Source organism: Littorina saxatilis, linkage group LG12, assembly GCF_037325665.1.
Source record: "Littorina saxatilis isolate snail1 linkage group LG12, US_GU_Lsax_2.0, whole genome shotgun sequence".
Lineage (NCBI taxonomy): Eukaryota > Metazoa > Mollusca > Gastropoda > Littorinimorpha > Littorinidae > Littorina > Littorina saxatilis.
This window is the reverse complement of record NC_090256.1, coordinates 30,695,543-30,719,454: the sequence shown is the minus strand read 5'-3', so window position 1 is coordinate 30,719,454 and position 23,912 is coordinate 30,695,543. Positions and strand designations below refer to the sequence as shown.

General features: G+C 41.8%; 1 protein-coding gene and 1 long non-coding RNA gene across 2 annotated transcripts in view; both read right to left on the bottom strand.

Moving 5' to 3' along the window:
- The window catches only part of LOC138981726 (poly [ADP-ribose] polymerase tankyrase-1-like), a 33,209-nt gene that overhangs the window by 5,755 nt on the left and 3,542 nt on the right, over positions 1-23,912 (bottom strand). Inside the window, exons 2-26 of the mRNA XM_070354790.1 lie at positions 19,830-20,054; positions 19,329-19,424; positions 18,835-18,947; positions 15,381-15,475; positions 14,943-15,009; positions 14,359-14,545; positions 13,805-13,926; positions 11,283-11,374; positions 10,631-10,709; positions 9,979-10,150; positions 9,375-9,454; positions 8,781-8,932; positions 8,283-8,349; positions 7,918-8,016; positions 7,382-7,475; positions 6,735-6,860; positions 6,095-6,204; positions 5,443-5,565; positions 4,931-4,996; positions 3,025-3,140; positions 1,979-2,283; positions 1,425-1,522; positions 1,064-1,132; positions 502-685; positions 21-129 (exon numbers count right to left, since the gene is read on the bottom strand). Of these exons, the coding sequence (XP_070210891.1) occupies positions 21-129; positions 502-685; positions 1,064-1,132; positions 1,425-1,522; positions 1,979-2,283; positions 3,025-3,140; positions 4,931-4,996; positions 5,443-5,565; positions 6,095-6,204; positions 6,735-6,860; positions 7,382-7,475; positions 7,918-8,016; positions 8,283-8,349; positions 8,781-8,932; positions 9,375-9,454; positions 9,979-10,150; positions 10,631-10,709; positions 11,283-11,374; positions 13,805-13,926; positions 14,359-14,545; positions 14,943-15,009; positions 15,381-15,475; positions 18,835-18,947; positions 19,329-19,424; positions 19,830-20,054 (3,046 nt within the window). The remainder of the gene's footprint in view (positions 1-20; positions 130-501; positions 686-1,063; positions 1,133-1,424; positions 1,523-1,978; positions 2,284-3,024; positions 3,141-4,930; positions 4,997-5,442; positions 5,566-6,094; positions 6,205-6,734; positions 6,861-7,381; positions 7,476-7,917; positions 8,017-8,282; positions 8,350-8,780; positions 8,933-9,374; positions 9,455-9,978; positions 10,151-10,630; positions 10,710-11,282; positions 11,375-13,804; positions 13,927-14,358; positions 14,546-14,942; positions 15,010-15,380; positions 15,476-18,834; positions 18,948-19,328; positions 19,425-19,829; positions 20,055-23,912) is intronic.
- On the bottom strand, positions 16,083-18,336 carry LOC138981725 (uncharacterized). The gene is made up of 2 exons (XR_011460701.1): positions 17,164-18,336; positions 16,083-16,478 (listed from the first exon to the last, which is right to left on the bottom strand). It is a non-coding gene; the product is annotated as an uncharacterized lncRNA (long non-coding RNA).

Here is a 23,912-nt window from a genome sequence, read left to right as displayed (position 1 = left end):
ACTGGTTCCAAAGCACTGACCTGTTACAGATGTAGCAGGACCTGTCTTTGTGCAAGGGACAGCCAGTGCCTCCACCGATGCCGTACACATACTGGTTGCTCTTGGACGAGTTTTCAGCAAAGTAGATACCTGTGAAAGGACCTTCACTGGTTATTACTGCATCAGCTACAATTACAGACAAGTTTATTACAGACAAGTGTGTTGTGACAACGAATTCAACAGAAGCAATTCTGTTGAATTTTAAGCAAAAAATGTCATCTGTTTCTTCAATGAAGATCTATTGCTTGATATCACTTTGCCCCTTAACCTGATGTTATCACATAAAATAATCACACACCAAACTTTGGATGTTCCCAAATCACTGCCCGTATAAAATCACTCGTCAGGATAGCATGAGGGTTCAAAGCTTAAATCCATTGTGACAGAATACACACACACACATAGCCCCGAAACATTCAAGCTGTTCACCAGTGAGAATTGTTAGAAACCTGAAGGCCTCACCTGCCCCAAACATGCCCCCAATGTAGGCGTGGCGCTCGTCAAAGCCCTTGTGGACGATGGCACTGATGAAGGGTGAGCCGTGGAACAGCAGGTGCTCGTTCGGCTGACCGTGGTTCTCCTCCGACACCTCCTTCCTGCGATGCTGGTACTTCTCCAGCAGCTTCTTGTTGCGGATCTTCTGCACCTGGACACACATCACAGGAAAGGTGGAGTTACTGTCTCTGAAGAAACTACATGTGAACTGATGACACGTGAACACTCAACACATTCAGATTTTTAACTTGTGACATGTTGAACAATCCCTTGTTAGCCTCTCAGAATTCACATGATGGAGAACACTTCAATACAACTTCAATAGTCACGACGGAGGGAATAACAAATGCACCTGCCTGTAAGAGTGCACCTCTCATACCTCACAACACATATATATGACAATATTCTTTTACCATCATATATCAATTAAATATCACAGGTGACTTATAATCCTTAATTTGTCTCAATTCGAGTCTTTACCACACTTCTCAAACTCTGATAAAAAAAATGAAAGTCATTGAGATTTTACCTTCACAATGTCATATCTGTTGAAGATGCCACCAACGTTGTCCTTATGGTCTTTGAGAGTATTCACCATCTGCAATGACAAAATTATATTCCTTGTATTTGTCAGAACTGAACATTCCCAAAACAGAAAAAGATAAAAAGAAGGAAAAAAATCAGGGTTGAAAGAAATCAAAATTGAGCATGCCCAAAACACTAAATAATAAACAATACAATCGGCAAACAAGAACCAAAAAAACAAACACACATTCAAAGCACAATGAACTACAGAAAATTGACTTTGACAGAAGCTCTATTTACATTACACATGACACATGTAGGTGACCATGTATTCTCGGACAGAGAGACAAATGCCATTTCCCTACCTGATCATTGACGGAGATGTACTCAGCATCGTCAAGGTTGAGGTCGATCAGAACTGTGCCTTGACTAGGTACCACACCGATCACAGCTGTGCTCATACCTGCAATGAAAAACACAGCATTGTGGTCTACATTTCACACCTGATTTGTCCTAGTTTCATGCTATATCCCTGCTGTCTCTCTCTGAAAACAGGAAATGTCACTGTTGTCAAATCCAATGAGGTAACATATACCGCATGAACAAAGCAACTGACTGTGTTATTTTCGTGGTATTTTAAGATGTTCTACATACACAGGTATTAAATGACTGTAGTGTACAAATTCAATACTTATTTTCCACACTTATCTTATCATGGCACATAAAGTCAGAATTTCCCAGAAAATTATTCACAGCCATGGATGAAAACTCACAGAGAGACATACAGACACAACAACCAACACAAACCTCCCAGAGGGACTTTCTTGAAACGCTCCGTTGCTAATAGGTTTCACCAGCAAAATCAATCCACCTTCAAAACATCACGAACCGAAAGCAACAGCACCAAAGACGCACTGACCTCTTGAAGCAATAAGTTTCTCCATGCCTTTGAGGATCTTGTGGCGGTGGCCGTACGCGTTGATGCCAATGTCTTTCAGCTCCTCGTGACCCATCTCCATCAGGATGTCCATAGTGATCTGCTCTCGCTCGAAGATGTCACGCAGCTGTTCCAGACCCAGCGACCCCAGGAAGCCTGACACGCTGACCCCTTCCAGTGCTCGCTCGCCTTCCGCCATGGACCGCTCACCCACACAGCCGTCGCCCATCCCTGGCATGCCCCCCACTGCCCCCAGCGCCGCTTCCGTGCTGCTGTTGAACAGGCTACTGTTTATAGAGAGAATGCAAGACGTTTGAATCTCTCCCATAACACAAAATATCCTCATCTCTTCCCATAATACAAACTGTCCACACTTTAATGACAACAAACTACTGCTTTAACTGCTACTACTACTTCAGCTGAAAGTCATAAAAACAAATGTACATCAAGTACTTCCTTAATGCCTACTGAAGATTCAAGCACATTAACAAATAACACAAGAAGGCAATACAAATGGAGCAGGATAAGCACCATTCGTTGAGGAATGTGGTAGGTAATGTCAGTTTGGAAAGGTAATTAAAATCAACAAGTCACAACAAACTACTTCAACTTGTGAGAAGCTATCAAAGAGACCAAAGAAAATCAGAAATCCGCCAGAAAGGAAAGCAGCACAACTGTAGATCAAATACACAGCCTCCTTTTACATTTGTCTGCATTGATGATACCTTTCACACTGGAACTCCCCGTTTGATACCCCCCAATTTAAGACTCCCTCCCTTTTAAGACCCTGTTTTTGTTGTTTTTATAACCTCAGTAAATTTACCCCTTTATTAAAGACTCCCTCCCTTTTAAGACCCTGTTTTTGTTGTTTTTATAACCTCAGTAAATTTACCCCTTTATTAAAGACTCCCTCCTTTTTAAGACCTAATTTGGGGGTTCCACTGTATACATCATTTGCACCTGTTCCACAGAGAATGCCCTGTGAAGTGATGCAGAAGTGCAGAGTGTAAGCGAACACTACAACTCACTTGTTGGAGGAGGACTGACTAGAGGCCATGCTAGTGCTGGCCTGGGCCTTGGGCAGTGTGGGCGGCATGGTCACTGGAGGCATGGCATCCGTCAGCAGCGCTCTCACGTCATCCGCCTGATCACACACACAAACACACACAAGTTGCATGTTGATTCTTAATTCCCATGAAAACACTCAGTCTTGCAAACAAATCTGTGTGCAATAAAGGGAGGGTAACCCATGAAAATGTGCCCCGCACTGTCTTCCAAAACTCATATTGAGGCAGCTGGCCCAGACTACAAAAGAATGCATGTCTGTGTGCATTCAATCATAAAAATAAAATGGATCGATCAAAACATGAATGTTATTTGTCTTTTTGACCAAAATACGATATTTCACAAAGATCTCAACATTCATTGTTCACCTTGACCGCCAGCACGGTCTCCATTAACAATAACTGTCTCGATCTGTGTAAAATTTTGTATTTTGGTCAGAAACACAACTAACGTATACAATTCGAGCGGCTATATGCCAGGTATGGTATTGTAACTAAAGCAGAACTGGACCTTTCACATACAGGTAAAACCATCTTTGTACCATTGAAAAACAGGCATGATAGCCATCATAAGTCTGCATGCATCATAAGTTTAACAGATTGTTTGGTCTTACTGCCTTGACCGCACATCAAAACAATCAGACATGGGATTCAGAAAAAGTGATAATTAAGGAAAAAGAAGGTGGAGGTCTGGGGGCCGCAGAAGGTCCCCAGTAGGGTTCAGGGGCAACGCCCCTGGTCGGGGTCTGGGGGCAAAGCCCCCAGAAGCTGAAGGTTTTTAGTGTTTTAGATACACAAAAATGGCCCTGAAATGCATATTTCAGCTTAATCATAGCCCCCTCCCCTCCCTTTCTCTTCCTTCCCATGTTTCTCAAATTAATTTTACGCTAAGACTCAAAATAAGGAGGAGAAAGAGAGAGAGAGAGATAGAGAGAGAGAGAGAGAGAGAGAGAGAGAGAGAGAGAGAGAGAGAGAGAGAGAGAGAGAGAGAGAGAGAGAGAGAGAGAGAGAGAGAGAGAGAGAGAGAGGCGGGGATGGGGGAGGGGTGGTGGCATGTGACGGTGTGGTTTCAATGTTCTTACCTTGTCGGTGCCAAACGACCCCAGTGACTGATTACACGACTGGGTTTTCAGGATAGTCAGGTGCTTGTTGCTTTTCAAGTGGCTTTTGAGGGCAGTCTTTCCATTGGAACCGTAGTTGATAACATTAACATCGTTGCACAAAGTGCACTGAGCTTTTCCCGGCAAGTTGATTTTAGCAAAAGCATCGCCAACTTTCAGTTTCACGTCTTGTGTCTTCTGGCCTTTCTCGTATTTCCAGCTCAATGATACAACTTCATCGAGCCAGTCGAATCGCCAGAGATTTTTCTTGTACTTCTGCTGGTCAATTTCCCGGGATAGAACGGTTTCGTCTCGCTTTAGCTTCCTCATCATTTTGGCAAGTGGCTCGAAGCGATGTAAAAATGGCGCCGAATCATTCTCATACGGTATGCTTATACTGAATCCCTGATAGCTACGTTGAAACGGTGACTGTAGGAGACAAAGACACAGAGCGCGTTCCCATACGGATCGACCAGCAACAGTCTGACCGTTTTAGGAACCAACCGTTCAAGAATAGTATGGAATGGAGCGTCGCGATCAGCGGACCGGCCGAAAAACTTGGGTCTATACCTACATATACCCCAAAATTTTCTCAGCGGATTTGCACGAATCTCAAGAATGATCCCTGGAGCCTAAAAATTTACGGAATTCCGTAATTTTACGGAAGAATCCCATGTCTGAACAATAGGACTTGATCCTCATCTTACTTTTGAATAATACTGTCAGTTAGCACTGCACTTGACTAACACTATTCTCTGCTGCTGCCTTACCTGTGCCAGGTCCAGAGGTGTCTGTCCCTCCTGGTTCTTCATGGTGGGGTCCGCTCCATGAGCCAGCTGTCAATCAAACAATAACAAAATGTCAGTCTCAACAGAACTGGGGTTCTCTTTTCAGTCTCCAACGTTCCCAAACTGGATTGTCCTCCATAACACTAAACACACACTGGCTCCTACATGCATGATTATAAAAATCTGATTTTCTGCCAGAATTGTAAATAATTCAAAAGTTACAACACTTCAGCTGACCAAACGTCAAAATCCATTCTCAAGGTCAATAATATCTCCAGACCTAATAGTAATAATGTAACTGACTGACTAGAACAAAAAGAATATCATTCTATTCCAAGTGACAACTGAAGACTAGTGTGAAATGCACATTATCATCAGGATGATCAACCATATGAGTGAGAGCAGATCAGGGGAAAAGTATCATCCATTTGACAATTCTCTGAGCATGTGATGCAGTTGTGTAACTAAGTTAACTAGCAGTTCAAAGTACCCACCAACAAGGCACAGAGCTGTGTGCGTCCCTTCTGAGCTGCTTCATGAAGGGGTGTGAAGCCCCACCGGTCTTGTGCGTTGACACACGTGTTGAACTTGATCAGTAAAGCTGCGATGTCTACATGCTGCAAATTTGAAATACACAAGACAAGTTCAGGGACTGGTACAAAAAAGACAGTAAACAATTAGTCAAACCTGTCTAAAGAGACCACCCAAGGGACTGAGCAAAAGTGGTCTCTTTAGACAGGTGGTCTCTTTAGACAGGTGATTTATATAGTTGTCAAAACCGTCGGGGATCCTTATGGGTGGTCTTAATGGGCAGGTGGTCTTTATGGAGAGGTGGTCTCGCGGGCAGGTTCCACTGTACAATCATTTAACGCTAATGTCCAACAAAGCATGCGAAAGAAGTAGTCCTGGAGCATCACTGAAAAAGTCTGTCAGCACCAGTAAACTACGAACTAAAACAACGAATCTAAACGATTCATCAACAATGCAGCAATGAGGCCAAGAAAAATAAGCAGGTTTATGTCAACACGCCTCACAGAAATAGAGTAGGTTTAGGTTAGTTGAAAGATGCTCACTTAATCAATTTTTCTTCAAGCCACAGGATGAACAAACAATAAAGATGCAAAACTATTTCTGTTTCATACTGACCCCATATGAAGAAGCGTTGTGAAGAGGAATCAGGCCTCCCTTGTCCTGGGCGTTCACATCTGCTCCATTCTCCAACAAGAACTCGGCCACCTCCACATTGTTGTAGCCAGCTGAAACAACACCACGCACATCATGATATTGACAGAATACACTGGAAAACACACCCATTTTCTTTCTTTTTTTGTTGATGAGGAAAAGCCATTATTCAACACAATACGAAACCAGTCCTCCAGCAAAAAAACGGGAGTGAAGATTGGTCTTATTCTTCTGTATTTGTGGGCTGCAACTTCTGCATACATTTGAATTTGTATGAGTGGTTTCTTATGTGCGTGACAGTGTCTGACCCCATACTTCCATACTGCGTTTTCTTGTGATTCCATGACCCACTTAACTCTGGCACGGATCAAAGGATCTTGTCAGTATGTGATTATCTGCATGCATAGACCCACAAAGGGGGCTCAGGTACTAGTAGAGTTGCACAACTCAGATGTAAGAAAAGTTGAACTGAACTCTTAAATCAAAAAGCGCTGTCCAGAGTTGAACTCAGATCTTCCACCTCGGAGGAGGCAGCACAACCACTTAGCTATATATATCCCAGTCTATGAGTTAGCTAGAGACAAATATGCAAATGCTGACCAACCTGCAAGATGCAGCGGTGTAGAGTTGCGACCTTGTGTGTCCCGACAGTTGATGTTCTCCGTGGAAGCCAGTTTCTGTACACGTGCCAGGTTGCCTTTCTTTGCCGCCTCCAGGAGTGCAGCATCACCTTAAATCATAGGATAATAAATATAGAAATGTCAATATCAATTTGTCAACAGTACTTTTACACTCAGTTTCTCACATTAACCACAGGTACTTCCTGAAACACTACCTAGGATTTTACATGTCCTGTTGCAAATGTAATCAAGTTCACTCGTACTCATCATCTTGAATTCAGATTATGTCTTTATCGCACCCAGTCTTCTATCATCTGTATACAAGCCTCTATGTTGTCAACTAACAAGCATGACACTTTTGTTTTAGAAATAAGGCAGCAAGCTGTGATATGGCGCCCAGAAGAGATGCCCTAAAAGACCAACTCCGGAAACAAGTCTGTCAGGTTTATATGGGTTGTCAAAGACTCAATACTTTTGCTTTTTTTGAGGCAAGCTTTCTACATGTGCTCACTTGTACACACCTGAGTTATTTCCGAACATCGTCCATTAGAATAAATGCAAATCACCACCACACATAAAACAAACAAAAGTCAACATTCATGTTATTGTTATAAAAGAAAAGGGGGCTCACCTCTGAGCAGATCAGCCACGTCCTGGTCGCCCTCTTTGACTAGATCCAGCGGTGTGTGACCGTCACGGTTCTTCTTGTTTGCATCCGCTCCATGCTAAGAGTCACAGTTCAATACACTGTATCACCAGACATATATGTTTAAACCACACTTTTTTTTCTCCCTCAAACTGTTAAGCATTGCTCTAAATATCTTTTCTCAAACTGATAGGCATTGCTCTGAATGTTGTTTTTTTATCACATTAACACTCCATTCCAGCTTTCCAAATCCATCATTGATCAGTGGATTGAATATCAGTTCTCACACTGTTTTTGTTGTCTGTTTCAGAACACATTGACAGAGATGTAGCAGTTGAGAGCAGCAAACCCTGTGGGCAGGCCGATGCTGTTAAGGTCATCAGATTGAGAATATTTTTTTTTAATAAAACAACTTTCTGACTGACAACTTGTTGAAATTTGTTCCTCCTGCTTGAAGAAAAGTGTAGCTCCTATTTTCAGGTCAAACACTCAAATCTAGCAAGTACAATAGCATTGCTCACCTTTAATAACAGTTTGCAGATTTCAAACTTCCCTTTGGATGCTGCTTCATGTAGCGGTGTGAACTTCCACAGGTCTGCCACATTCACACACGCCCCATGCTGAAACACAACAAATTTCAAAATACTTTGTCAAAAAACAGCAACATCGGCATCACACACCAGAACAGCAATACATCAAACTCTCCAGAAGTAAGCCCATGATAATAGTTACAAAATGTAAAACGCTTCTGCTGATTATTTTTATTTCATGAAAAAGTCTGATAATTTTAACGAATGCAAACTATCAATATTTCATAGTTTCCTTTTCTTTTTCCAGTGCACAACACAACATTTCTCCGTCTGGAAGTTTTATTCTTTGCGCTCACCTTGATCAAGAGTTCTGTCACTTCATAGTGTCCATAAGAACAGGCGTTGTGAAGAGGCACCAGTCCCCTGTAAGGAAACAGCACTCGTGATATATGACAAACACAATGACCTTACGCAAACGTTACAAATCTGAACAACATCTATCAGGTGTTAAAAAGAACAAAGTTTAAAAAGGGAAGTACATTTACAGTGGGGGCAAACAAATCCGAAAAATCAGGCTGGTGCTTCAAAAAGGACGGGAGGGGGCAACAGCAAAGCTAATGCTATGTTCAAACAAACCTGAATGATGTATTCATGTTTGACTCTTATAGAAAGTGAATAGTGCAGACTAACAGTGCTATACACAATCATTACAACGTAAAGAATGACAGAAACATTAAAGTTATTTTCAGTCCTCAGCATAACTTTAGATAAAACGACAGATATGGCATCAGTTATAATCAAAGACTGAGGAATGGACATGCAGACCAGACAGACAAACAGATAGACAACCTTACCCTTTATCTTTAGCATGGACATCAGCCCCGTGCTCCAAAAGGTACTCCACAACAGCCACCCTGTTGTAGCCTGCAGCAAAGTGCAGTGGGGTGGAATGTCGCCCATCCACGTCACGGCAGTTCACCGCGTGCACGTTGGTCGTCACCAGTTTCTGAAGTAATACAGCTTACATCGTAAATACTTTTTCAGTGATAGGTAGCAAAGTATTTTGGTCCCCCCAAAAGTTGTTTTTTCATGGTCTGAACTGACAACCAGTTTACTGAATCGAAATTGAATCTTGGTTATGTAACGTTAGCAGTTGATCTGTTTTGGAAATATTTTTTTTACCAGTACTCAGCATGCAAGCATATTTAACTTTTTCAGTTGTATTTTCATAGTAAATCAAGTGTCATTCATGACCCCCAACTCATTGCTACCAAACACCAAGCGACTACAAGAGACATCACTAGTCGCTGAAGAAAACCGAAACTTGAAGAAAACTGGTACTTTACTTAACAAAGCAGGTAGGTTTACGCCAATAGTTTGAAAATTCCACTGTTGCACACACAAAGTTGCAGGTTTAACCACAAATAGCCTGGAAGCCAATTCCTTACCTTGACCAGTTCCATGTCCCCTGCCTTTGCTGCCTCCAACAGCTGCAGGTCTATGTCTGTGCCACCCACCGGAGGGTCCTCTGCAAAACATACAAATTCTCTTTCATGAATAACATTTTCAAATCTTTTCATTGAACACTGAGAAGAAAGCACCTTTTTACAGGATAATGCAGAATGCTTTCCATCATGTTATTTCAGACTCTAGAATTTCATACAGCACTCAATCCTCCATTCCTGCTGTTCTTCCTTCCTCTCCTTTCTTTTGCAAAGATGTTGCTAAAATATATTTTCACCAGCAAGAGTTTCAGCAATTTTATTGAAGCTTTGTGCGTTTTTTGGCATCACTTTCTCTTACAGTGAAAAAAAGTTTGGCAATTTCGCCAAAATGATGGCAAAGTTGTTCATGATTTCAAACAAGTTTCATTGTCTCACTGACTGCCGATGCAAAAGAACATCGATAAGCCTCCATTGTCCCTCTTTTTCAATCACTTCATATTATCACTCTTTCTTTCTTTCTCTCCCTCTCATCCCCCCCCCCCCCCCCCCCCCCCACTCTCCTTCTGTCTCATACCTTCTCGAAAAATCCAACAACAAAAACACCAACCTTGCAACAATTTCTGGATGTTGTCCGTGGCGAGCTGTGCGGCGGTGTATCCCTGATGGGAGACGATGCTGGGGTCTATGGCGTAGGACATGAGCAGGCGACAGGCCTGCATGTTGCCCTGTTGTGCCACGCGGTGCAGCGCTGTCTGACCCAGGCTGTCCAATGCGTTCACCTGTGGGTTCAAACCATGCTGTGTACAATGGTGACACAGACAGATGCATACAATCACTGTGGCATTCCGTCATATAAATTCTCTATTTTGCTGCACCAACAGAACCAATCCAGCTCAAGAAATTAAGCTGTACTGCACACTGATTTAGCTGATAATGTTTTTAACATGACATGCACCTTCAGCAGTAATTTGGCTCTGTCCGATTCTTCTGCATTCATCAGCTACAACTCCCACATGCATTCAAATTACAAATGAGTTGACTGTTACTTGACTATCCATGCCTCATTTGAATGAATGCTGTGTGATTTACTGTGGATCAGCATCATCTGGTAAAGCAACTGTTTTCTCAGACATAAAAGGTGACCTCATTTATCTAGACAAACAGGAATGGAGAACACGTTATACCAGGTAAAGGGGTCCAGTTACTTTCAAAAGAAAAACATACACACACAGTAACATTTAGACACAACCATTCCTGACCTTAGCTCCATGTTTGAGGACGACATCCATCACATCGTAATGAGCCTTGTCTGCCGCTATGTGGAGAGGAGTTAAGTAGCTGCACAGAGAGAAATATAAAGCGTGTTAGAATAAAGACTGCAAACTGATCATGTAAACATGCATCAATGTCAACAGATGTGTCAACACACACACTTTCGGATAAGGATAAGATTTCGTAAAGTCCTGCGAGATTACCCTCATTGACATTTGGGCTGCTTTCTTACTGGGGAAAGAAAGCCAGCTGCCATACAGTGCGGTGCTACCCAATTTCTTTTTCTTCCCTGCATGTGTGGACCATGTATTCTTGTTTTCAAGCCCTGAGACTTTCACTGTAAACTTGAGTTCCTAATCGTGCACATTCGTACACACAGGGGTGTTCGGACACAAAATTGACTCTGGAAAATAGCTCCCTTGGCGAACGTTGGGATCGAACCCTAGCTGAAAGCGACAACTGGTTTTGAAGCCAGCACAGCTACCAACTGAGCTACTCACTTGAAATAAATTCCCACCCTCGTTCACTTAAATCAAACACACACCACCAACCAGTGTCCACAAATTGAACACGAAACCTACACCAACAAGCTTTCGTTCTTTTCCTCATACCAGCAACAGACAAAATTAAGCTTCTCACTCTTTGTTTTTATCGTTGAGGTTGCCTCCCTTTCTGACCAGCAACTCCACCACTTGTTTACGTTTGGGGAAAGGTGAAGCCGCCGCACAGTGCTGAAACACAAAACAAAGACCAATATTGATTAGAAACTTGCCCTCGTGTCATCAGTAAAATAGTACTTTGTAATTCTCCCCCTCCCCCTTTCCAACCCAAATGTTCCTTGACTCTACACAATTTACAATGAAGTGAGCTAATGTAAACAAGATTCTAGAATGTCCTTAAACACTGACATAACCAATATTTTGAGCATTTTTATTTAATAATACAGGAAAAGAAAAGACCACACATCAGTCCTACTGGTTTTGATTGCATTTGGCAGATTTTCATATCATAATTAAGGTGCCGGGTTGTAATTACAACATAGTTTGAACAGTTATCATGACTAAGTGACCAGTTTCTGTTCTGTGTATTCCTTTTGCCTTTGGGTAATACCAGTTTACAATATCCCAGGCTCACACAAACATACACATGCAGGAAAAAGGACAAAAAAGACGAGATCGGGTTGCCCAACTCTGTCACTGCACGCTAACCCTGGGGATAGCAGCTCAATTTTCCCTGAGGATATTCCCCAAGGACAAAAAGTATATCAAATCACCAAGCCAGGTCACTGCATAATGCCTGACCATATTGGCAGCTGATAGTGTTGCTTAGCAGAATTGCTCCCCTTGCATTATGCACACACCATGTGCAGACCTGTCAACCTGTACGGTTTTCCAGTATTTTGTACGGGATTTACTCAAATTTTGGTGTGTACGGTGTACAACGCCTAGCTGTACGGGTAAACCAAATTGTACGGGAAAATTCAAAACCCGAACAAAGATTCGAAACCGATCATCAGATTCGTTTCTGTTTAGCAGACGACAACAACTAACAGAAAAAGACTGTAACTGAGCTTGTGCGCATGCGCAGAAGGTATCATAGAGGGCGCTGTGGCCCAATCCGCTACTTCCGTGTCGCGAGATTTGGTCTTTGTTTTCACAACTTACTTCAGCGACAGACAACGATTCACGTCACTTTTCGTGCTACAACTGAAGATGGAGAGGCCAGCGAAGAAAAGAAAGAAAGCCGGACATGGTCAGCACATGTCGGAGTGGGAGAAAACGTACTTTGGTGTCGTGCGATCATCGGACAAGGGAAAGGAGTACAGTTTGTGCGTGCCATGTGGCTCGCACATCAAAGTGAAAGTTGCTGCTTCTGGTCACTACGACTTGAAGCAGCATTTTGAAACGGCGGTACACAAACAATCATTGATTCGTTCGAAACAGTTCAAGCCTGTGAACCAACATTTCCAGAAACGAGACAGCCGCCTTCCAACGGAAGAAGATGTGACGCAAACCAATGCCATGAAACCATTACCACAGCCAATCTGCTTGCCACGGCAAAGTCAGCTACTGCTACCTACAACAAGTGTCGTGCTTGAAGTGATCTACTCATCTAGTGAGACTGGACTGTGGTTTTTCCTGGTGAACAGTAGTACAAAGTAGTTGTGTGGGTGTGACAGTGTTATACATTTAAGCTTAAAGTGATCTGGAGAGACTGGACTGTGATTTTTCCTGGTGAACAGTAGTACAAAGTAGTTGTGTGGGTGTGACTGTGTTATACATTTAAGCTTAAAGTGATCTGGAGAGACTGGACTGTGATTTTTCCTGGTGAACAGTAGTACAAAGTAGTTGTGTGGGTGTGACTGTGTTATACATTTAAGCTTAAAGTGATCTGGAGAGACTGGACTGTGGTTTTTCCTGGCGAACAGTAGTACAAAGTAGTTGTGTGGGTGTGACTGTGTTATACATTTAAGCTTAAAGTGATCAGGAGAGACTGGACTGTGATTTTTCCTGGTGAACAGTAGTACAAAGTAGTTGTGTGGGTGTGACTGTTATACATTTAAGCTTAAAGTGATCTGGTGAGACTGGACTGTGATTTTTCCTGGTGGACAGTTATAGTAGTTGTGTGGGTGTGACTGTGTTATAAATTTAAGCTTAAAGTGATCAGGTGAGACTGGACTGTGATTTTTCCTGGTGGACAGTAGTAGTGTGGGTGTGACTGTGTTATACATTTAAGCTTAAAGTGATCAGGTGAGACTGGACTGTGATTTTTCCTGGTGGAAAGTAGTAGTTGTGTGGGTGTGACTGTGTTATAAATTTAAGCTTAAAGTGATCAGGTGAGACTGGACTGTGATTTTTCCTGGTCAGTGGACAGTAGTAGTTGTGTGGGTGCGTTTTACAGTAGTTGTATGTATAATTTATTAATGCTAAATCAGATGTGTTTTATGAATACACAATAAATGTTGAGTATTTACCAGCTGGTCTTTCTTCTTTTTTATGTCGTGCGAGTCTTGCGTGTGAACTCAGGTTTGCGTGTGTTCATTTTTTGGGAGTGTGTAAGGGATTGTTGCCCTGATTACAGTTTTTAATCATATTAGTACAGGTTGGCCTTGGAAGGGGTTGACAGGTCTGCATGTGCAGGTAAAAGCGTAAAGTGCTCACCAAGGCAGAGTCTCCGTTGTAGGGATGCTTGAAGTTGACGATGTCCACAGTCAGGTATTTCTTCACCCGAGCCAGGTCTGCCTGTCGTGCTCCCTCCAGCAAGGAATGACCCTTGTACTCAACTGCAGACAAACAAAGACACATCATAACAGTTGTTCACAAAACTTTGTAATATGAAGCACATGTACCTGTTTGGCTTCTTCTATGGAAAGTACCCCTTTACACATTAAAAAGAAATCAATATTGATGAAAAGCATCCTGTTACAACCTGGAACAGTACATTAAAACTCAATGAAGTCGTTTCTCTGTCAATTCCACAGCTCATCTCAAGTCCAATGTTTGTGTTGATCTCTTTGTTTGCTTTGTTCACCCTCACCTTTCCCCAAGTAACAATGGCACAATTTACTACTTTTGTCGGATCTTTCATTTCGAATGAGATTTGTCCTTCCAGATCACTATTTCAAATTCTCCATTCAAAGATTCCTAGTTTCAAGCATGATCAAAAAAATAAACTCTTAAAGCAAATAACTAAGAAAAACAAGGCATGTGCATACATTGGATGCGTTCTTGCAGTTCTCTGGTTGGCCCCACATCGATGATGGACTTGGAGTGACAGTTGACAAGGTGGGGGTCTGCACCGTGGGCCAGTAGCAGGGAGCACACCTCAACACGAGACTTGGAGGCTGCTTCATGCAGAGGGGTGAACTGCCACAGGTCCACTGCGTTTACACTCGCTCCAGCCTGCAAACATGAAAAAAAAAGCATCATGTGAAAGGGATCATCAAACTAAGACCCTGCCGTAAACTTCATAGGCAAAAACAATGAAGGCATCATGAGAATGGGATCATCAAACTATAACCCTGACGTAAACATCATACTCATCGGCAAAAACAATGAGTGCAATAGATGACATATATTTTGCTTTTTCAAGTTATATCTATGCTCACAATCCAAAAACAGGACAATAATCTAAATGCAATACAGGGCAATCTGTATACAAATACTCTTTAATGACAAAATAATTCTAATATCAAAGAAGTTTGATTATCAAGGAAAAAAACCCGAAGCACAGATAAATATCTTTTTAACTGTTTTTTGACACAAATTCATAAAACCATTCTTTCACAATGATCCTTACCTTGAGAAGCATTTCTGTGACTTCAAAATGTCCATAAGAGCAAGCATTGTGAAGTGGTACAAGACCTCTGCAGAGAAACAAGAATTCAAGATTGATCAAGACATACAAAACATCCAAGAAATTGGATCCGGTCCCCCACGGGAAGAAGAAGATCAGGACATACAAAACAGTGCACAAAGAGTATCCTGTCTAAAAGCAAGGACAAATATGAAGATTATACTCAGTGATTTTAAAACAGCAGGTTTGGTTCAGCAGTTATTCAAAAACGAAGTAACTAAATGAAATATAGCAGCAAGTTAAGTCAAAAGCTTGAATGGTTTTACAAGAACAAATACTTTATTGTCTGTTCTTACAAAACAGAAATTTGTTTTTCCTCATAAAAATGCGCATCATTTCACTCGCTCAATTCACTTTAGGTATTTGTGTAACTCCTCTTACCCCTTGTCTTTGGCATGGACGTCTGCTCCATGTTGTAAAAGCAGCTGTACAATGCGAGTTCTGTTGTAGCCTGCCGCAAGGTGTAGAGGAGTAGACTGTAACATAAAATACAACAACCCTGTCAAGTTTTGCCACCAAAGTAGTCACAATTGATTTTGGACCTTAACATCTCTTTAAGGGGAGGCACTGGTGTTAAAAGTGATTTTTTTTGTTTCTTAACTCTTGGGTCAACAAATGTTTCAGAATTTAAGTACTCAGTCCATCTCCTGAGAAAATGAAAAAAAATAAAAATTTGGACCATCGGTTGCCATGGTAGCAATCCAAGATGGCCACCAAACTGCCCCTTTTTAAAACCCTAAGGCTTTTTTAAAACTGCATGAAATTTTGTTTTGATGCTTGTTATTTATACTTTAGCACAATGCCGAGAAACTGATAGAGTCGTTTTTTGATATCTCAAGTCATTTAAAAAATATCAGTGATGAAAGTGAGTGATGTTGAGTTTCATGAAAAAACGCCCCCCAAAACGGTATAACTTCTCAATAAATATTTTTTTCAAGAAATCACTCTATCAGTTTCTGCAAAATAACACACTCAAGATGTATGCAAAGTTTCAACAACGCAAGTTCATAAGAAAAAAAGCCTTAGGCTTTTGAAGTGACAAAAAAGTAGTTTTGAGAAAATACACAAAACGCGAAGAAAATGTATTTTTTGTACACAAACGTTTATGAAACATGTAACAAAACAACACTAACAAAACAACAAGTCTTGCTTAGTTCCACAAGAAAAACAGAAACTAAATTCAACAAAATTTAAAATAACAACACCCAGTGTTCTGCAAGCACCAAGGAAACTGTTCGAAGGTCACAATGATCAACTCTCATCCGTTATGTTCACGCTGCGTAAAGTATGCCCATCCATAACTCCCAACTTGTTATCAGTGAAGCCTTTTATCTTGGACCTCTTTTGGACTTGCTTTGAATAATCAGGGAGTCATATGACAGTGTCCTTTACTTTCTATACTACAATATTTGGGTTGACTTCTGTGAATTGCCTTGCAATGCCATGGGTACTTTGGAAGCTCCTCTCCAGCTTCTGCATCTGTAGAGACAACATAAATTCAAAATTAATATATGTCTATGACAAACTCATATACTGCTATTCACATTTTCCCAACAATGACCCCCCCCCCCCCCCCCTTACACACACATTTGAAAAAAGGTATTCTAATATTGTGATACATGGTAACACGATATTTGGGCGCATGCATATGTCAGTGCTGATAGTCAAGCAGTGAACAAAAAGATGTTGACAAATCATGTGAATGGTACTATTAGGCAGTGCTGATCTGGTTTACAGCTATTGCACATACATTGCATGCAGAAACCATATGGTCTGCATGGGACGTATGACCACAAGCAATGTTCACTCACTGGGCCATGTGAATGCATGTTTGTTTGAGCCACAAGAAAACTGTGATCAAAGGAGCAAGCTATATATAATATGCTCGAGAAAATAAATGAGGAAAGAACAGATGTTTTGCCCCAACACTGACAAACCTTGTGACAACCAAGCTTCACAGTAGCAGCACATAACTGACTAAATTTGCATCCTATTCAGTTTCTTTGCATCAGGGTGTTGTTACTTAGATTCTGTTCTTCAGCATAAAACAGTCACACACACACACACACACACACACACACACACACACACACACACACACACTCAAAACCAAACAAATATATAAACTTCTACATGTTTGTCAAAAGAAGAAAAAAATACATACCTACTACCATCTTGCTTATCAGCTGCTTGGAATCTTCCCTGCTCTGCTTGGGCTAGTATTCACTGCACCAGATTTCCCAGGAGATGCAAGTTGCACCATGGCTGAACATAGTCATTTTTGTATTGATTGTTCTTTTTCTAAGCAGTTTATTTGCTTTTTTCAAGAGAAAAGATATAGGGTCTGCCTTCTCGTTGCCATAAATGGCAAACTCCGTGTTGTCCTTTTTGCCGTACGCATTCCGCTCCGCAACTCTAAAATAAGTCGTGGCTCAAAACACTCATGGCAACGTGCTTCAAACGTACACCACCGGTGGTGATTTCTTGCTCCATCTCAGCTGTTGCAAGGGAAGCAGCATAGTTTCCAGCCAATTTTCATTCTGGACGAAGAAGAATGCACAAACTTGATCTTCCGATTCGTTCGTAGCAATAGCAGACGACACTATCGACTCGCACTTTCTTTTTAAACTTCTGTCACGCCAGCCTCTGCAACTGATCTGATTTTAGTCGATAATTATCTCCTTTGCGTGTCAAGCACTGAAATCCGGGCAAAACGTGTGATAAACTGAAGTTTCCACAAAGATATCCAAGGAAAATCGCAGCTGTAGATGTTTCACATCGCCTTTGGCGAGACCTGGCGGAAATCAAGAATATTGCATTCTGGGAAGGCCGAATCGAACCGAACGAGACCGAGCATAAACGAAGTTTAATATCCGCGATTCGATTGGTCAGTAGACAAAAATGTTCACACGGAATCTCCCGGAATCTTCATCGGTTGTCTTCGGCTCATTGGAATGTCTTCTAGTTGCTGTTACTAACGGCGCGAAATCTGTAAACGGAAATTCCCGTTGTCCGCGGTATGAACTGATTGTAGCAAAGAAAAGACAACTCATTCCAGTCATGCTAACGTGACCACCGTTGACGATGTGTTTGACTCACATTCACCTCTCAAACATACGCATTTTTTTGATGTTTTGTGTTTGTTCAATACACAATTGCATACACATACATTGTTCATTTAGCCGTTTTGACCGTTTATGATTAATTCTGATCTAATATCAGTACATCAGAGTAACCAGAAGAGGTTCAAAATCCAGAATCAGAAAGAAAACCGAAATGACCAGGGAACAAAAAAATCACTTTTTTCACTGTGGTGTCTGCCCTTAAAGGCCCAGTCTGCCTCAAATGGTTTACACAACGATTTAAAGCCAAAAAGAGGCCTCCGATTTGTCTAATGGTAAATACGTTCTGACTGCACAAAATAAATTTGTTGAAAATGCCTCATTCTCAACGGAAAGCAGCCAGGATGTTCCCGTTCGGTGAGCGTTCAAATGGAAGTATGTTAGTACTGTATGTAGAGGCTCGGGGAGCTCAGCGATCAGAAACGGATGGTTTATGGGAGGCTGCGTGTACCTTTAAATTTTAAATAACCTTAAAAATCTGCTATTGGTACCAGGACAAAAGGAAACATACACAAAATGGCCAACAACAACACAATAGGTCAATTGTAATGGTATTAGATATGTCTCCTCGGTGACCAATACTGACACACATTTACATCCGACATACAACGAAAGGGATATACTCCACAGAAGTACACAAAAACTAATCAAATAGCTTGTTCCCCGGCATCAGACATATCTGCATGCAAGAATGTTTTGTAGACACTGCTTACCTTCCTGCCATCGCTGGCATGGCAGTTGACGTTGAGCGGTGTGAGCAGAGCCATCATCTGCTCCTCGTTGCCACTGCGAGCAGCCTCCAACAGCTCATCCTTCTTGTACTCCCCTGCACAGACAGAGATTGCGTCATCCTTACGGCACTAACAAGAGAACTGGAACACTGAACCACAAAATGTAATTGTCTCTGTCAGTGACAGACCGATGGTTGGGCTATGCAGTTTTCATGCTGAAGTAAATACATGTTAACTTTTCTGAACATTCACAAACTTGCTAGTCAGTTACCCCCCATGTTATAATATTGCACATGATCACACATTGTTGAAACTTAGTTGCTGACAGATTTAACTATAAGAGTCACCAGCAACTGAGAACTAATTACTGATTATCAATCAGTCCCTGTTTGTTTTTTTGTAAATCCAAGACATTGCATTAGTTCCACATTATAAAGCAAATTCTGTCGAGAAAAAGGCCAAAATGTCAAGCTGACCTGTAAGGACGACCTTGGCGGAGGCATCAGCAAGATCCAGAGCGGTCTTTCCATCTGTATTCCTGATGTTGGGGTCCGCTCCATGCTGCAGTAACACTGTTCAACAACACAATAAGCACCGATTAACATTAACCATTTCCTTCAAAAATTACCTGCAACAAGAAATTAATAAGCACAAAATTAATGCATCAAAAGGGAGGCTAAACGGCTTCACATCGGTGCAAAACAAAAGATAAACCAACTAAGAGCACATTGATTTTTCCTCAGAAGGAGAGCTGTGGTTTCCACCCTTGATGCAAAGCTACACAGCAGTTGAGACTAATAAATAAGCATACATTTCTTTTTTTATCCACCAGACACAGACAGACTTTTTAAGGCCAATGCAAGTGCTCAACTTATTGTCAAAGTTTCTCAAGAATTAATTTCTTATTATCTCGAACAGAAAATAAACACACACAAACACACACTCTCTCACACATAAGACACCCTTTCTTTACTGACCTATGCAGACATCAATCTTTCCCTTGATAGCTGCCTCATGCAGAGGGGTGTAGTTCCAGTTGTCCCTGGCGTTTGGGTCAGCCCCGTGACGTAGGAGGAGCTGGACCACCTCGGCATGTCCGAAGGAACAGGCATTGTGCAGAGGGATGAGGCCACCGTCGTCACGCGCATGCACATTGGCACCGTTCTCCAACAGGTGTTCCACAACATCTTTGCGACCAAACCCTGTTGACAGACCAATAAACTGTGTTCAGCGGTGCATAAAAACATTCAAAAACCTCAACATATGTTGGTGAGGATCAGTAGAGTAGTGGTGCAAAAGGGTGAAAAGATGTCGTTGAACCTGTCTGTAAGTGTAACAACCGCCAAAGGGACCGACCAAGGGCAGTCATTATAATACATAGACAGGTGGTCGCTTTAGGAAGATGATTTTTGTTTAAATCGTCGTGGATCCTTTGGACAAGTGGTCATTATCGAGGTGTCTCCATGGCAAGTTTCATTGTTCTAACTGATAACTCAGTAACTGCTTCTTTTTTGTTTTGTTATGTGACAGACATACACACTCTTATGACAGTACATGTATCATAATTGTAAACTTTATGAAAGTATACTATTTAATTTGGGGGGGGACAATCGCAGATACTGAGATAGTGAACACTTTGTAACAGCGCTTTCATATCAGTAAACATGCATACCTTCCAGAGTATGATGATGTTTACCTAAATTCCTCTTTCCTCAAGTGACGTCAAACAAGGTCGATCAGAGGCTAACACTGCGTGGGCACTTCTACTACTGACAGAGTTGTCCGTCACGGATTTCACTTCGTTTCAACCCGCCAACAGCTTCGCTTTCTTTCAGATTGTGAGTACTAGCAGCAAGTTTCACACATTCTTATGGTTTCAACCTGTAAATAAAAGTGTGTTCTTGTGGACCAAATCAACTTTCTTTTGTTGAATCTATTCAGAAATCTTTAAAATGCATTTTTGCAAACGACTCCGCGTATTTTTGTGGCGAGGCAACCCGACAGCTGCCCTTTAAATTAATAATGTGATAGTGTGGACTCAGCTCTGCATTGGATCAAGTTTTTGTTAAAATCGGCTGATTGATTTGGGAAATATGTTTATGTACATTGAGAAACTGATAGGCAAGTAAGTCTGTTACCACTTAGGTGTAAAACAAAATGTTATGTGGTTGCGGTTATATGACCGTACCTATTTTTTCCTCTGCCGATTCTTAACTTTTTCTTGTGAAGAACTTCTGTTTTTTTTTTATAGACACACAAACAGAATAGAGAAAGAACAAACTGGCCATAGACTTACAACACTTAAGTGCTTTAAACAAAAAAAAGTTACCATGGAGATGATGTACCTACCCTATATGTTTGCTTCAACATGTTACCATAACAATCACTATTGTTTTTAGGAGGGGGAGTGTACCTCTTTATTGAGTCCATACCAGACATAGTCATAGTAGAGACATTTTGCTGCACACTCAAAGGCCCAACCGGCAGAAATAGTAAGCGTGACAAAAACACTTAAAATAAATAGGAATAAACAGAAGAGAACATTCTCTGACATCAGATTTAAACCTCTAATTTCCAAGGACTGAATGAGGTTTTATAGCCTCTGTGACTAAGCGATGTCCAATGAAAGCTGTAACTAAATTTAAATTTGTTTGTTTGTTTGTTTGCTTAACGCCCAGCCGACCACGAAGGGCCATATCAGGGCGGTGCTGCTTTGACATATAACGTGCGCCACACACAAGACAGATGTCGCAGCACAGGCTTCATGTCTCACCCAGTCACATTATTCTGACACCGGACCAACCAGTCCTAGCACTAACCCCATAATGCCAGACGCCAAGCGGAGCAGCCACTAGATTGCTAATTTTAAAGTCTTAGGTATGACCCGGCCGGGGTTCGAACCCACGACCTCCCGATCACGGGGCGGACGCCTTACCACTAGGCCAACCGTGCCGGTCAACTAAATTTAAATGGCTAATGGGGTATTCACAGAGAAAAAACTACTTCAACTTTCAAGTCCTCTTGACTGAGAACTTAAATATATTGCAAAATAAAGGTGGGGCATTACAGAGTATGTGAAGCTTTGATACTTTTAACAAGAATAAACCAATGTCATATCCAGTGTGGACACTTCATTTCATTCTAAACTGAGGCAATAGTGAAAAATTTTCTCCCCAAAGGAAAAACTGTACTGACTTCCTGCTGAATTGGAGCAGCACACTTTGCACCATAAGCAGGGATGTTGCTACAAATTTATACCTATAGGACAAATGTCCTTGCTCTTCAGCATCAATAGAACATTTGACCGCTTTCAGAAATTTCAATAGGACGTCAGAATTTTTTCATTTTCAAGAATGACACTTGCCGTGTTCCCCCCTGTTTTTGACCCTAATGTGGCATAACTCAGTGAGCTTCGTCAAAATGTCTCGAACTGAAAGCAAAAGCAGACGCAAGACTTAGTCAGTTGGAGTTGTCTCCCATACTCCTAACTTTAATGTGCTGCAGACGGGTGTCACCCAAACGCAAGATCCGCACTGCACAACCCCAGTGCACCTGTACGCGAGAGTGCTTGGTCGCTTTCTGAAAATGTGTATCTTGAAAGGAACATTAACGAATATCGCGCTGTCCAAATGAATTGAGTTCTTATCGGACAATGCCAGCGCTTAGTTCAAAACGTTACATCTGACCGCCATGCGGCTATGTGAATCGGACATTTGAGCCTCTAAATCGGTCTATGTCCGATGCCTAACAACATTCCTGCATAAGGGCTGGTATATCATTTTTTATTTAAAAGACACTACACACAAATAAAAATGTACATGTTGTCACTTCAGCTGGGTGAAGCAAACAAACATCCCCTCCACCAAATAAAAAAATTAAGAAATCGCCGACAAGAAAACAATAACAAAACTAATCACACAGAAACACTGACACCCCCTCTCTTTTTAAGTGTTACAGAGTTACAGTCACACACACAAGCTACACAAAACAATACCAATGGGTGCATATGACTGAGTGTATTCTTCCCACCTAACCCCATGATACAGCTGTACAAACAAGATCAGCTTTACAACTTTCCCCTCAATCCCTGCAATACACACACACACCCCCCTAAGCAGATAGGAGTTAGGACCACATGTGTAATAGCTGCAGGAGTTGCTGACACTTGAATGGCTGATCCCCAGCTGACACCCTCTGACACCTGTAGCCACAGATGGTTATCCCTTGTCAGCAACCCACTTGAAGTTGAGACCCCCTCTCCCCACTAATTTAGTAATTAACTTCCTCTGCTCCACCCCCACCCCACCCTTTTCAGGTAGAACATGGTCTTACACAGCTTTGCTCCCAGGCCCTAGCTTGCCTCCCCATTCTTCTTTCCCTTCCCATGGCCTTGTCACAGCAGGTAACAACTACACTCTACAGAGTAAATTTGCTTGCTCATGACAACTCTTCCTTCCACCAATGTCCCCATAAAAAGCCCAGAGGGGAGAGGCAATTCTTTTTTCCAATGTTGATGTTACTTTTCAAGTTATGTAACCATCGCCAAATAGTGACTTTCAAATACTCTTCCTCTTCCCTCTGACCCTCACCCCCTTTCTCGAAGCCTGAGTGCATGTAGGGTGGAGGGGTTTGCTGGGTAGGGGGTGGGCGGCAGGAGAGGGACTAGGTGTTATTCCTTTTCTTCTGTCCTCTGGTCAAAACAAATACATGTACAGACTTTCTGCTGGTGGTAGGACACTTCAAATCTCAACAAACAAACAAAACAATCCTTTGTGGACTGTTTGAACAGGCCCTGCAAGTGTCAATATAATTGACAGGGGGTTTCATGTTGCTGTCCTCTGTCAACACAAACTAGCTCTTACAAGTTACAGGTCTACCTCCCCAGAGACAAAGCAGTGAAAGTTCTGGTGAGGTAGGCCACACATTTCGATTTTAAGCAAAGACTTATCCTGGTATGATATCAATTTGTTAACCTCCACTATCATCCATAAGATACAGGATGTTGAGCATTGACCACTGACCACCTGAGAAAACAAAATATGGGGACAGGGGAGTCTGAT